General features: G+C 50.3%; 4 protein-coding genes across 4 annotated transcripts; 3 read left to right on the top strand and 1 right to left on the bottom strand.

The window, feature by feature from the left end:
* Positions 1–309: 309 nt before the first annotated feature.
* Positions 310–3,842, top strand: smg8 (SMG8 nonsense mediated mRNA decay factor). Its single transcript, XM_037269615.1, has 6 exons — positions 310–965; positions 1,158–1,658; positions 1,764–2,160; positions 2,251–2,396; positions 2,476–3,357; positions 3,510–3,842. Exons 1-6 carry the CDS (start codon positions 345–347, stop codon positions 3,711–3,713), a joined length of 2,751 nt encoding a protein of 916 aa, XP_037125510.1. The 5' UTR covers positions 310–344; the 3' UTR covers positions 3,714–3,842.
* Positions 3,843–4,889: 1,047 nt separating this feature from the next.
* kcnj15 (potassium inwardly rectifying channel subfamily J member 15) lies at positions 4,890–6,630 on the top strand. Its single transcript, XM_037269627.1, has 2 exons — positions 4,890–5,056; positions 5,451–6,630. Exons 1-2 carry the CDS (start codon positions 5,008–5,010, stop codon positions 6,500–6,502), a joined length of 1,101 nt encoding a protein of 366 aa, XP_037125522.1. The 5' UTR covers positions 4,890–5,007; the 3' UTR covers positions 6,503–6,630.
* A 739-nt stretch (positions 6,631–7,369) lies between these two features.
* LOC119133618 lies at positions 7,370–10,898 on the top strand. The gene is made up of 3 exons (XM_037269619.1): positions 7,370–7,625; positions 8,251–8,573; positions 8,679–10,898. Exons 2-3 carry the CDS (start codon positions 8,343–8,345, stop codon positions 10,518–10,520), a joined length of 2,073 nt encoding a protein of 690 aa, XP_037125514.1. The 5' UTR covers positions 7,370–7,625; positions 8,251–8,342; the 3' UTR covers positions 10,521–10,898.
* On the bottom strand, positions 10,776–13,350 carry vps26c (VPS26 endosomal protein sorting factor C). The gene is made up of 8 exons (XM_037269631.1): positions 13,153–13,350; positions 12,607–12,750; positions 12,316–12,465; positions 12,115–12,195; positions 11,913–11,987; positions 11,689–11,839; positions 11,454–11,606; positions 10,776–10,904 (listed from the first exon to the last, which is right to left on the bottom strand). The coding sequence occupies exons 1-8, from the start codon at positions 13,207–13,209 to the stop codon at positions 10,822–10,824; spliced, it is 894 nt and encodes a 297-aa protein (XP_037125526.1). The 5' UTR covers positions 13,210–13,350; the 3' UTR covers positions 10,776–10,821.
* Between the last annotated feature and the right edge of the window lie 148 nt (positions 13,351–13,498).

Here is a 13,498-nt window from a genome sequence, read left to right as displayed (position 1 = left end):
GTATTTGATTTTTTTAAACTGGCTATTGTTTTTCCAACTTAGTTTATTTGGTTTTAAAAGAGCAGCAACAATAAACAGTTGTTTGGTCTTTATATTTTACTATTCTGGCAAGCTATTTGTCTCACACACAAATCTATATAGTTGCTGATATGTTATTGTTATTTCGAAACCCCTTACCCTAACGTTGGTCCAGTAAAAATCATCTTACATAAACTGTGCAGCGAATTTATGCGTGAAAGAACGCAACATTTGTTTTTGTGTTCAGTCGGACATTTTAGTTGAAACCCCGGAAGTTGGTGCTTCACTATTTTGATTCCCCCGGTGTATCTTTGGTCCACGAGAAGATGAAGGAAGTCAACATGGCCTTCCCCGTGAGCTTGGAGGCGCTTCTGCGATCGGCCGTCTCAGAGGACGCCGAGCACCGGGACGACGGTCTGTGCGTGGTGGGCATCTTCGGCAAAAGTGATATGCAGCTGAACGCCCTCAAAGAGTCCCTCGTCAACACTCTGGCGGACAAGCACGTCTTCTCCGCGTTCGGCGGTGCGGACAACGGGGACGGAAGCGGGGGCATCCAGGCGCTCTACAACCCGGACAACCGCGTCTTGTACCTGATGCTCACCTCCGTGTGCGACGGCCGCCAGCTGCTGCGAGCCTGTCAGTCCCCGGGCGCTGGCAGCGGCCACGCCGATTCGCACGACTTTTGGAAGGGGCTGGAGCGTCAGCATTGTCTCCGCCTGCTCTACTTGTTCTCGGTGTGCCACGTCCTGCTGCTCGTCCACCCGAGCCACACGTTCGACGTCACCTACGACAGGCTCTTCCGAGCCCTGGACGCCCTGAGGCAAAAGGCGCTGCCTCTCATCCGGGCCGCCGTCAAGGACTGCCCGGTGTCCAAGGAATGGAAGGTCAACTGTCGGCCGTGCCCGCCTCGGCTCCTCTTCGTCTTCCAGATGAGCGGAACGCTCAAGGTCCTCCATCTACATGAAACATACAGAATTTTAAAAGTTTTCACTGTTCACTTCAAACCGCAAATATCTCTTTGTGTTTTAAAGTGTGTCGTTGAAGTCATTTCATGCGCCTTGCTCCCTTCAGTCACTTGTTTTTTTTCTATTGTTGCACGAAAACCGTCAACGCTTCTACATGGGTCCTTTCCTCTCCAGGTCCTCAATGGTTCAGAGTCAGGCGCCCACCCGGACAAACCCAAGAAGCACTCGCCCCGGCGGCGTCTGCAGCACGCCCTGGAGGATCAAATCTACCGCATCTTCCGCAAAAGTCGCGTCCTGACCAACCAAAGCAGCAACTGCCTGTTCACCGTGCCCGCCAACCAGGCCTTCGTCTACGTGCTGCCCGCATCATCTGACGAGGACTCTGTGGGCTCCCTGCTGGGCCAGCTGCGCTCCAACTGCATCCTGTGCGAGCAGGACTCGGGAACGCTGGTGTCCGGCCCGCGGCGCTACCAACAGACGCGGCCCTCGGCCCGACAGGGCCTTGTGGAACAATCGGGCGCGACTATGGGTGCCGTGCCGACCGACTGCAGTTTGAAGGAGTTCCTCTGGCAGCACGTGGAGCTGGTTCTGACCAAGAAAGGCTTTGATGACAGCGTGGGACGGAACCCACAGCCATGCCACTTTGAGCTGCCGTCTTACTCCAAGTGGGCACAGGTCAGATATTAAAAGTCTACACGACCTCAGCCCTCGAGCAATTAATTGGTCAGGTCCGACAAAAACCTTCACAACTTAATTGAAATTCTTTTTTCTCTGGCTCAGGTGGCGCTGAAGCTCCACCAGGCGCTGACCGGTGGCGACGAGGACGACGTGGCCGAGATGGCGGCCAAGGTTCAGGCCCAGCTGAAGGTGTTGGACGGCTTCCTGAACGCCGACGCCAAGTTCTCAGAGAACCGGTGCCAGAAGGCGCTGCCCCTGGCCCACAGTGCGTACCAGGCCAACCTGCCACACAACTACACCACAGCCGTGCACAAGAACCAGCTGGCGCAGGCGCTGCGCGTCTACAGTCAGCACGCACGTGGCGTGGCTTTCCAGCGCTACGCCCTGCAGGTCCACGAGGACTGCTACAAGTTCTGGAGCAACGGGCACCAGCTATGCGAGGAGCGCAGCCTATCCGACCAGCACTGCGTTCACAAGTTTCACCTTCTGCCGCAATCGGGTAGGAGCATCGAAAGCTATTGGCTGGCTGCAGCCTGAGGTGGTGCGTTTTATTCAGAGCATGTATCTCCAAATTTGCTTTGGGGGCTAGGAGAGAAAACGGACATGGATCACAACCCGCCCATTCTGAACCACAACAGCAGGGGGCGCTCCACCAGCTCCTGCAACTGCGGAAGGAAGCAGGCGCCCCGCGACGACCCCTTTGACGTGCAGGCAGCAAACTACGATTTTTACCAGGTCTTTTTTAGATATAGGAGAAAAAAAAAAAAAAGTTCAGCGCTCACCCGTGTTGCCTTCCACTCTTGTCGTCTTGCAGGCCCAGGAGGAGAAATGCTGCGGGAAGCTGGAGCGGATCCACTTCCCCATTTTCCAGCCCAGCACTCCCGACCCGGCCCCAGCCAGCAACCAGGCAGAGCGCCCGCCGTCCGAGGCCGACGCCGACCGGTTAAGGGAGCCCGGTGCCGCCCACAGCCACACGCCCGGCGACACCAGCCTGAGCTTGGCACTCAGCCTGGGCCAGTCCACCGGCAGCTTGGGTCCTTACGGGGACGGCGAGTCGACGACGACGGCCGGCGCCGATGGCCAAGTGCAACAGAAGCGTCCCAGCCTGGCTGACCGCCAGCCCTCCACCGTGGAGTACCTCCCGGGAATGATGCACTCGGGCTGCCCCAAGGGCCTCCTGCCCAAAATCTCCAGTTGGTCCCTGGTCAAACTGGGCCCGGCCAAGTCGTACAACTGCCACACAGGGCTGGACCAACCCGGCTTCCTCCCCGGCGCCTCCTTCCTGCTCCCGTGGGACTTGATGATCCGCTCCCGGTCCGAGGATGACCCGAGCGAGCCCCTGGATGGCGGCGCGTCCTCGTGGCCGGTCCCCAACAAGACGCTAGTGGGAAAGCGGGGGGGCGCGGGCGGACCAGGTAGGGCCCGGCGGCGGGACGACTCGGCGCGGGCCTACGTGGGCTTTGAATACGAAGACGGCCGGGGGCGGCGCTTCATCGGCTCGGGGCCCGACAAGGTTGTTAAGGTGCTGGGACCGGGCGGCGCCAAGGAGCCTGCTGGCAGGGTGCTCAACAGCGACATGCCCCTCTACGTGCCGTCGCCTTCGCAGGGACGAGGAGTGAAGCCTCACTTTGCTCAGCTGATGCGGCTTTTCATCGTTGTGCCAGACGCCCCGCTGGAAGTCACCCTCAACCCTCAGGTGAAAACGTACACCGCTGAAAATAAAAACCACATGCGTCTTCAAACTTTTTTTATCCACTAAATATTAAGCATCCACGTCCATACTTTTTCAACAACCTCAATAATTACAAACTTGGGCTCAATTCTCATGGGCACGGATGTATTTTACAGGTGCAGCCCGGGCCGCCGCCCTGCCCGGTGTTCCACCCGGAGCAGACGGACTTGGTGCTGCCCCCCGACGGCCTTTGGGTGCTGCGCTTCCCGTACGCCTATGGCACAGAGCTGGCACCCTGCTACCCCCCCAAGGAGAACCAGCCCCTTGGCAACTACAAGGTGCTGCGAGGAATCCTTAAAGCCAACACGCAACCACAGTGAACGCCTCCGCCAATGTGCAATCTCGCAAACGACCACACGAGGGCGACAAATGTTTAAGAATTGCCACACATCCATTTGCTCCAACTGCATCTTGATTCTTGAAATAAATCTGTTTTGCATCAACATAAACCGTGGATGTATTTTGCCTTGTTGTGCGATTGCTATTCCGTTTATAAAACAATTGCATGACGCAATCACCCAATTATCTTTGTAGCTTGAAATGAAAAGTCTAAAAAACGATTTTCAAGATAGTCCACGAAGAGTAGTTCCCATTTTGAAACCCTTTTTTTAAAGATTAAATACAAATGCACCCAATTAACATTAAATACAGAATCTGCCTATGTTAATCAGACAGTACGCCGAGTACAATGTCCCTGCGGGTTTGATAAGAAACACGGAAACGGGTCGGTGTGATATGGTGGTGTCACGAGCAAGTATATAACCTGAAGGAATGTAGCCAATAACAATGCAGTTAATAACAAAGCTCGCGATTCAAGGTCATCGAGCGGGACACCAGGAGATCAAGTGTTCTTTTCCACCTGGGGTCAAAGATTATCTGGTTTTGTTCACAGATTTCTTTTTTTTTTTGTTTCCCAGTCGAAATTTAATTTAATTAGACCCTGGGCCAAGCTGTCACCATCGTAAAACCTTTTACTGACTTTCAGACAATGATTTAGGAAATCATTTAGCTTGACCAATCATCAACTAAGAGTACAAATATAATCACTGCAGTACAATTCTAAAAAAAAATTTGGGATGACACTGCCCAAATCCAAACACTCTCAAAAAAATAGCAAATGCTACATGACAATTGTTTTGTATGACTACGTGATGACTGACAGAAGCGGAAGAATAAACAAATCGAACATGCTAATCCTTTAATAAGTGACAACATTGACAAAACATTGGAACACTGCCAAGCCCTTGCTCCTTATTCCGCTCAACTTCCCGAGTCATTCATAAAACACCTCTTGTGTTGCCAAAAAAGCTAAATGTGGCATCATCACTAAAAAGTTTTTGAGAATTGCTTTCAATTGCGGGACCACTATCTATCCCGTGGTGACCTTTAGAGAAGGATCGGCGTAAATCTGGGTGAGTGTTGAAAGCGACAACAAGTGTGAAACAAAAAACGCCAAAACAAAACTTCCATCTGTCCCCCCCGCCCCCTTAACTTTCGTTCTGGTGGCCAGGTATACGAGAGGAGATCGTTTTCCACAGTGTGCTAAAGTTCACCTAGCGAGGCGGTACAAAAGGAGGAGAAAGAAAATCTGAAGACGACAACAGCTGAGTGGAGATGTTGACGGGCCGGCGTGATCACACACACGAGGTGAAGAAGAGGCAAGGTGAGAAAGGCCGCAAATTCATCACAATGAATGTTCTCTTGCAATGATTACCTGCGCTAAAGTTAACTTTCAACCCAAAACTGCATTCTTTGACCCAAAACGGACTTTCCAATGTCCTTTTAATTGATTTTAGCATTAAAATGACCACAATGCACTTTAAGTTATTCAATTGTGATTTGTTGTTTTAAAGAGTGTTAGAGGAGTGGAAATAGGTCTCCACTTATTTTATTTCTACGGTTTAATTTTTAACTCAGTTATTACAGCTGGAACTCAAGTCAAACTTTACAGTAGCTTATCATCTAATAATTTACAGCGCGTAATTATTGGTCAACTAACTTCACCTTATCTGCTTTATACTTTTTGAGTTTTAACCACTTCGGTTCTATGTCCTCAGTTTGTCCTAAGACCCGAGTATCTAAACCCGCGATGGCCGTGAGGAAAGCAGAAGTCCGTCGGCGCATCATCTCCAAAGACGGCCACAACAAGGTGCGCATCATCAACGTGGAGGGCATGGTCAAGCTGTACTTGCACGACATCTGGACCACGGTGGTGGACATGAAGTGGCGCTACAAGCTCACCCTCTTCGCCTCTACCTTCATCATGACGTGGTTTATCTTCGGTGTGTTCTTCTACTTGATAAGCATGGGCAACGGCGACTTTGAGCCCAATCTCAGCTCCAACCACACTCCCTGCCTGGAGAACGTCAAAACCTTCACCGGCGCCTTTCTCTTCTCGCTGGAGTCGCAGACCACCATCGGCTACGGTTTTCGCTACATCACCGAGGACTGCCCGCTGGCCATCTTTACGCTGGTGGCCCAGCTGGTCATCACCGGCCTGGCCGAGATCTTCGTCACGGGAGCCTTTCTGGCCAAGTTGGCGCGACCCAAGAAGCGAGCCGAGACCATCAAGTTCAGCCGCAATGCGGTGGTGTGCCGCCGGCAAGGACAATTCTGCCTCATGATTCAAGTGGCCAACATGAGGAAGAGTCTGCTCATCCAGTGTCATCTCACCGGCAAGCTCCTCCGCGCCTACGTCACCCAAGAGGGCGAGAAGACACTAGTTCACCAAACTTCGGTGGACTTCTTGATGGACTCCAGCAGCGAGTTCCCCTTCCTAATCCTGCCGCTGACTTTCTACCACATGCTGGACGAGCGCAGCCCACTAGCCGGGTTGACTGCGGAAAATTTGCACAGCAGTGAAATGGAGCTGCTGGTGACGCTCAACGCCACCATGGAGTCCACAGCGGCGACTACTCAAAGCAGGACGTCCTACGTGCCCAACGAGATCTTGTGGGGCTACGAGTTCAAGCCGGTGATTTTCAGCTCGGCCGACGGGAGATACGTGGCCGACTTCAACTTCTTTGATAAAGTTCAGCTCAGCAATGACGCCGCTTTCCCCAGGAACATGGACAAACTCAAACTGGAGCAAGACGACAACAAAGACTAATCGAGTCTGCAATCGAGAACATGTTACACTCCTGATTGGTACTTCTGCTGCACATGCCAATGTCATTTGTTATTTTTGTGTGAGAGAAAGAAAAAAGAAAAGAAACGTAATATATTTCTGAGTGAAAAGTTATCAGTTGTGGAAAAAAGTTGATCCTATTTTTTCACCTCTCTTCAGTGGACTTCACACTCCTGTTGTGACAACATTTGAAACTATTTTCTATAAACACTAAAAACACAGCTCGTGTTTTCACTGACATATTGTATACAAACATAGCAAAATATAATATAGTCCGTCCAACCAAGCCGCTATAAAGTGCATACAGTACGCGAGTTGAATGGCACAACTATCTTCTTGATTTGTTTTGACAATGGGCAATAATTTGAAATAGAGGCTACTGCCACCTACAGGAGCTCAGAGAAACGGCAACAACAGTTGAAGAGACACTGCATATTCTTGATACGTTTGGGCATTTTTTTTCTTTTGGTTTTTGTACTTAATAAGCGACACCAGCTAATATGTAAAAGTGGTCTGTTAGAAATAATTCATCTTTGCCTCTCATACAAACTACTAAAACGGAACAGAAACACGTCTTCCAGTAGATCAATTGAGAATATTTAATTCAGTATTTGAATATTTTGCACATTTCTTGTTTTGGCGATTAATCATAGTATGATCGTTTTGATTGCTATTGGTTCTATAGTTAATGATAAAAAAAAAAAAAAGGCTTCCCAGTAGCGGTTTGATAAGAAAGATAAGCAAGAAAAGCTTCCTACCAGCTCTTCGATGACGATGTCCACCATGAACGAAACTTTCCGCGTCCATCTTGGGGTCGCATCGGATTGGGCTGTGACGTCACAGGTTCGGTCCACAAAAATGTCCACACGTTAGGCGTCGGCCTTAATCGTTGGACAAAAGATGACGTCACAGGCAATCGGGCGACGTGTGTCTGTGGTAGGTCATGCGTCGCCGTGACGTCACACTGTGAATGTGAGTACGTGACTCGAGTTTCTGTGTTGTATGTCCTCTTGTTACTCAGCTCCTGCAAGAGTCACACAAATATTCCATTTCTTATTTGTCATCGATTTGACTCCCGACAATTTGCTGTTTATTGCCTACACAGGTGAGTCACACTGACAATACAGGCACATGTAGTTCACAAACTCGATGTGCTTATCAATATGCAGAAGTGTTGCGACAAGCTGGAAGATTTGGGGAAATAAATTTAAATATAAAACGTGAGGGATGAAATGTGTCAAGAAATATCTGTAGTACAAATGACATTTTCTAAAATGCTTATGCTAATATATATTTCAGCGACAATGATGAATGCTAACGGTTGCTATGACAACGTACTGTTTATTAGGGCCATTTGTGACCCGCAGGTTGATATATTGCAAACCCCATTTTTTATATCCCAGATGAATGAAATTGCGACAGCCACAGCTATGTTGTGTTGTAGCATTATTATTATTTTTTAAAATCAGGAATGAATTGCACCATAGTTCAGACTCATAAAAGCTTTTGGAGAAACGCAATTCTGAAGGGTCACAAAGTTGTCATGACTCAAGTAGCTATGCTGAGGGGGATGAGGGGTGTTAATATCAAGATGTTAATATTTAAAAATCAATAAAAGCAAAAGCGTAAAACTATTTTTGTTGTTTACCCCCTCCCCTTTAGAATCCACTTAGGACACATTCAATGAGAACATTGACAACTTTGAATTTTCCCACAAACCTCTTTTGCAGTGAGATTTTGACGTTTCAGTCATCCGTCGTCAGGCGTTGTCAAAATCGATGACGTCGTCCGACCGGTGAAGTTGCGTCCAAGCCATCTCGAGATGGACGACGAAGAAACTTTCCCGAAGGAAGTCATCCTGGTGCTGGTGAAAGCCAGCTTCGAGCAGATTTCGGCCACCCAGTGGGCTCTGTTGGTGGCGGGAGCCCCCGACTCGGAGACCCAGGGCATCCTCGCCGACACCATCGGCGACGTGATCCAGAGGATCTCCTCCCAAGTGGTGAGGCATCTGATGCCTGCCATCACCGAGCACCTGCAAGAGTCTCAGTCTCAGGTCAGAACCGTTGTTCAAAAAGAACACGTTCAAGCATTTTGAGAGGATGGTCCAAATTATGCAAGCTTGCAAAACTGTACCTAAAAATCACTTCCACCGCCGCAGGTGAGTAGTGCCATCGACCGGTGCAGTCCGAAGCTGAGCGAGTGCATTACCGAGACGTTCGCCGCCGCCTTGGACCTCCCGCCGCAGAAGTACGAGGGCTCGCGGGAGCTCACCTCGCTGGTGGAGTCGGAGGTGAAGCACCGGGTGATGTCAGCCTTGTCCGTGGCCCGGAACACCGACGAGTGGCCTTCGGAGCCCACGCTCTTCATCCGCGGCACCATGTCCAGCGTGGGCAACCTGGCCTCCATCTTCCGGAAAGCCGTGGAGTATCTGAGACACGTGTTTGCTCGGGCGCGCACGCCGTGCGTGGTGCTGTGCGGCCGCTCCGCCATGAAAGCAGGCGACATGACCAACGCCGTGAGCAGAATCCTCATGAAGTGGTCCCGCAACAATAAGGGGGAGAAAGCCCAACCCCAAATCAAACCCAGCCAAGTCGAAAAGATAGTGGACGTCGAGACGGTGAGTCGGCCGGACGACTTGGACATACATAGCGATGACTCCGAGGCGGAGCTCGCGGAAAGCGCTAAGATAGCTGCGATGGAGATCACCAGAAGTATCATCCAGGAGCCCATTGGTGGCTCCGGGGACCGTGTGGGAAAACTGACGCGCTTCAACCTCAACCTGAAGGTCATTTCCAACAAAGTGAAGAATTTCTTTAGCTCGCAGCGGCCAGCCAGTCCGGGCGGCAGCGTCACTTTGCGCAAGTTGCGCTTCTTTAAGTTTGCGCGCATGCAGTTTACACGCATGTTGGGAAGAATCAAGCGCGCCTTCAAGAACCAAGAAGGGTGTCTGGTGTGCCTCAAAACAGATCAGCAAAAGTCCCCAAGAGGGGACTCCAAAGGCACCTTCAGGTCCAGCACCTTGCACGTCAGGCCGTCGCAGTGTCCCAAGTTTGAGTTTGAGGCCATCCAAGAGATGGTGAACAGGTTATTCGAAGACCTCAGCAGGCTGGACCCGGATGTTCGCGCAGTCAGAATCCAGCGCTACATGGACGAGAAGCTGCGAGTTGTTTCGCAAGAGCTCACCTCTCGTCTGTACGAGTACATCATGTCCTGTCAGAGCGAAGTCTACGAGGTGCCTTCGAGCCGCTCCAACACGCCTTTCATGGACTCTGTGCTGTGGGGCCGGCGGGGGAAGAAGAACTGGGACGGTGGGCAGAAGTTCTCCCCGGAGGTCATGTACGCCATGACGGAGGACGCGGCCTGGAGGTTCCTGCAGCAGCTGCTCCTCTGGCTGGAGACGGAAGACGGAGACACATACGCGGACGAAGTGTCCGGTGCCGTCGGCGAGATCAACCAGTTGGTCGTCACGGCGCTCAAATCGCAAGGAACCCAGGTGGATGAAATCTCCAGAGAGACTTCAAACGAGATGGTCAAGGAGGAGAGCCCCAAGTTTTCCTCCTACGCTCCCGAAAGCCGCACATTGACCTCGGCCTCTTCTGTTGGAGAACCGCTGTCCTTGAATGACCTGAGTGAGGTCTTGGCCTTTGCGCTGACAACGCAGCTGGGCCAGCGCCTGCCCAGGAAGTGCAAGAAGTCGCTGAAGGCGGACGACCTGATGCTGGCGGTGCAGCAGCTGTCCTCCAGGGCGTTGAAGGAGATCAGCCCGGGCCACGTGGACAATATTGAGACGTTGGCCAACGTGGAGCAGGTGATCGTACCCGTGGTGAAAAATCTCCTGGCCGAGTTCGGCACGCCCGATAAGTTGGTGGAGGCGGTGATGTTGGACGAGGCGTATTTTGACAACGTGGTGACGAAGCATCTCACAGACCAACTACGAGCCCCCCGGGAAGCGCCCCAGGGCCCCCTGGCATCGTTAATGTGCTGCTATCCGTGTCGCTGATCCCGTCGGAAGTTATCGATCATGTATTGCGCATGAATCGACTACCACAAACTGCAGGTTCTCAGGCCGAGCGAGTCATGAACCAAACGTGGTGGATTAAGTTGACTCGCTAAGCTCCAGCCAGCGGACTTCAGTTGGACTGGAGTTGCTGGTCCGCCTTTCAAACTTGTGCGCTGCTTCATTCAAACCTGTAAAGGGGAAAAGCTGCACTTTCAGAGACACTATTTTTTTTTTTTTAATTAAATGAATCAAACCTCGATTCTTCAACTCTTTTATTCAGCCATACAAAACTCCCGTGGACTCAAAGCCTGCACAGCTTCAGAGGGAAGTTCTCCGTGATCAGGTGGTCGTCGTGGAGCACGATGACAACGTTGACTTCAAACTCTACGAGGAAAACAAATGCGTAGTTTAGCTCAGCACGCAAGCAACAACATGCCAGTGTTAAAGCGATCATATTGAATCACACCAGACATGGTATGGATATTTTTCTTTTCTTGTATTTCCCTACAAAAGTGGGGACGATTGCTATAATCAGTATTTATTTTTTTTTAAATCAGCGGCGAACAAGTATTTACGTAAATTACATTTCTTACACGTTTTGTCTAGATTTCAAAATGTGTTGCAGTGAGTGAGCATCGCTCAGCGTTCTTCTCAGTTATATATCTGTAAATAAATGACTTGCCAAAAAAGTTCATTTTCTCCGCTTTTTACCCAGAAACCAATTTTGGAAGCCATGCGCTACCACTGATGATTGAACAGAGGGTTTTATTCTTTCAAAAATAACAGTTTACCACCTCTTAAGATGAACTGGTCCATCTGTCCATTGGAAGAGTAACAGGTTTGCCCACCTCCGCCTTCCAAAGGGCACATTGTAAACGTTGCTCGGTTCGTCGTAGCAACGTTGGCAAGCGGGCGCTTCGAGTGCCTACTGACCCACTTTGAAGTTGGTGGTCTCCAGGGTTGGGCAGGTGAAAAGCCTGGGGAACACCATGTAGATGGGAATGGGCAGTCCGCGGCACACGTCGCCTTCGGCTATCTGGATGTTTTGGATCTCGGTGGCGTCTCGGGCGTAGCCTTCGGCGCAGCCTGCGCAAGAAAACGTGCATGACGTCACAACACCCGCAACGTGAAAATGAAACACTCGGCAAAGTCAAGGAAGGAGGCTCACCGCAGGTCTCCACTCGAACCAGCTGCAGCTCGATGCTCTTGATGGGAACGTCGGAGCTCTCCACCATCACCTCTCCGGTCAGCGGCCGGCTTACGGCGCAGGTGGTGTTGTCTAGGTGGCCTCGGATGACAAACCTGGGTAGTGAACTCCGCTGAGAACCAAGATGGTGAGCAAGTCAGAGTTGGGGTTTGACAGCGAGGGAGTCTCAAAAAGGTTTGTGCCACCTCGCGGATGTTCTGCAGGGTGTCGGGGGTGATGGTGAACTTGACCGGAGTGGCGCTGACGTTTGCTATCTGCGGCTAAACATGAGACACAGCAACACATGGCACAAATGAAGGTATATTTATGACATTTAAAGGGTTATTTAAAAACAAAAATCACTTCACTTGTATGTTGCAGCACGTGTTTTGAGTGTGCTCTCCCTACCTGACAGTGCACGATGAACTCGCAGGTCCTGCTGAGGTCTTTGGCCAGTAGCGAGCGCTTTAAGTCACAGCGGAGAGTGTACTGCATGCAACAAACACTTTTTGTGAGAGTTTGTTCAACTGAAACAATAATGCGTACTATTTTGAACATGTGCAGGAAAACAGCAAGAACGGAGACAGATGGCTCCATGTACGCGCTGACCTGGATGTTGACAAAGACCCCATGGTAGGTCTCGTACAGAGCCTTATTGCCTTTGGCTTTGAGGGGGAACTCAAAGGGGATCTCGGTCTTGCCTCCCGGGATCTTTCCGGCCTTGGCCACCTCGATGCTGCAGCTGATCAGCGAGATGGGCTGAAGAAGCAAAGTCAAATGCAGTCATTGTACTTGAAATCAAATCAAGACATAGGGAGACAAAGTTTTCCAGGCTAATTTTTTTGCCTCAGGGCCACGACAAAGACACGTTTGAACACTCATCCATCGCATTTGCGTTACCTTGACTGAGTTGTAGAAGGCCTCGAAGACACCCACACTCTTGGAGCTCAGCTGTAGATTGACCAGGCCCTCCATGCTTAGGGAGATGCCGTGATGCTGCATCGCCTCCTTGCATGCCAGCACGATAACGCCGGCCACAGGCTCCTGTAAAATGATTAGAAAGGAACAAATACGTCACAGGGTCCAATACAGATATAATAAACACAAGTGAAATGGGTTTTGTCTGGATGAGATTGGTTTGACGTACAGCATGATCCAGCACAATAATACAAGTCTGTCCATTTTAATAGGAGATTAAATGACACAATTAATTGACAATTATTTTGCTGGGCTCAGAGGACAGGGGGCGCTGTCAGTTTGAAATAAACCGGTTTCGCGTACAAATTTGCCTTTTCGCCCATATTCAACTTGGATTCAAACGGTTCGAACAAAACAAAACATTTGAGGAAAGAAAAAGCGAACGAGAAAGTCATGAGACGATGACGTCAGTCGGAACCCAGACGTTAGCTGAGCCCGGTAGCATCACTTCACGTTCGAGATACTTACACTCTCATGATAAACTTTGTTGGCCCTTTTCAGTCGTATGTCCAACGTGACGCTCATCTCCGGTCGGCACACGCCAAGTCAGTCGTTGCATGTAAAGAAAATGTACATCTTGGGCAACTTGGCCAATTTAGATAGCTTGAGTAGTTACTTCCGGGATGTAAGCGGAAACCAGCATAAGTATCTTGAGACTTTTCCGGTACAGATTTCAAAGTAAAAGAAATGGCAAGCGCCTTATTTACATATTCTTTCCTAATTAATTTTCGATCGTGTATCATGATTCTCGAAAGTCAGGGATAACAATTGATTTTATTCCTTCATTTTGGCGTTATTGGAATATGGCCTAAAA

The sequence above is a fragment of the Syngnathus acus genome, chromosome 14 (genome assembly GCF_901709675.1).
Source record: "Syngnathus acus chromosome 14, fSynAcu1.2, whole genome shotgun sequence".
NCBI lineage: Eukaryota > Metazoa > Chordata > Actinopteri > Syngnathiformes > Syngnathidae > Syngnathus > Syngnathus acus.
The sequence above is the reverse complement of the archived record's forward strand: the minus strand, read 5'-3'. Positions and strand labels throughout refer to the sequence as shown.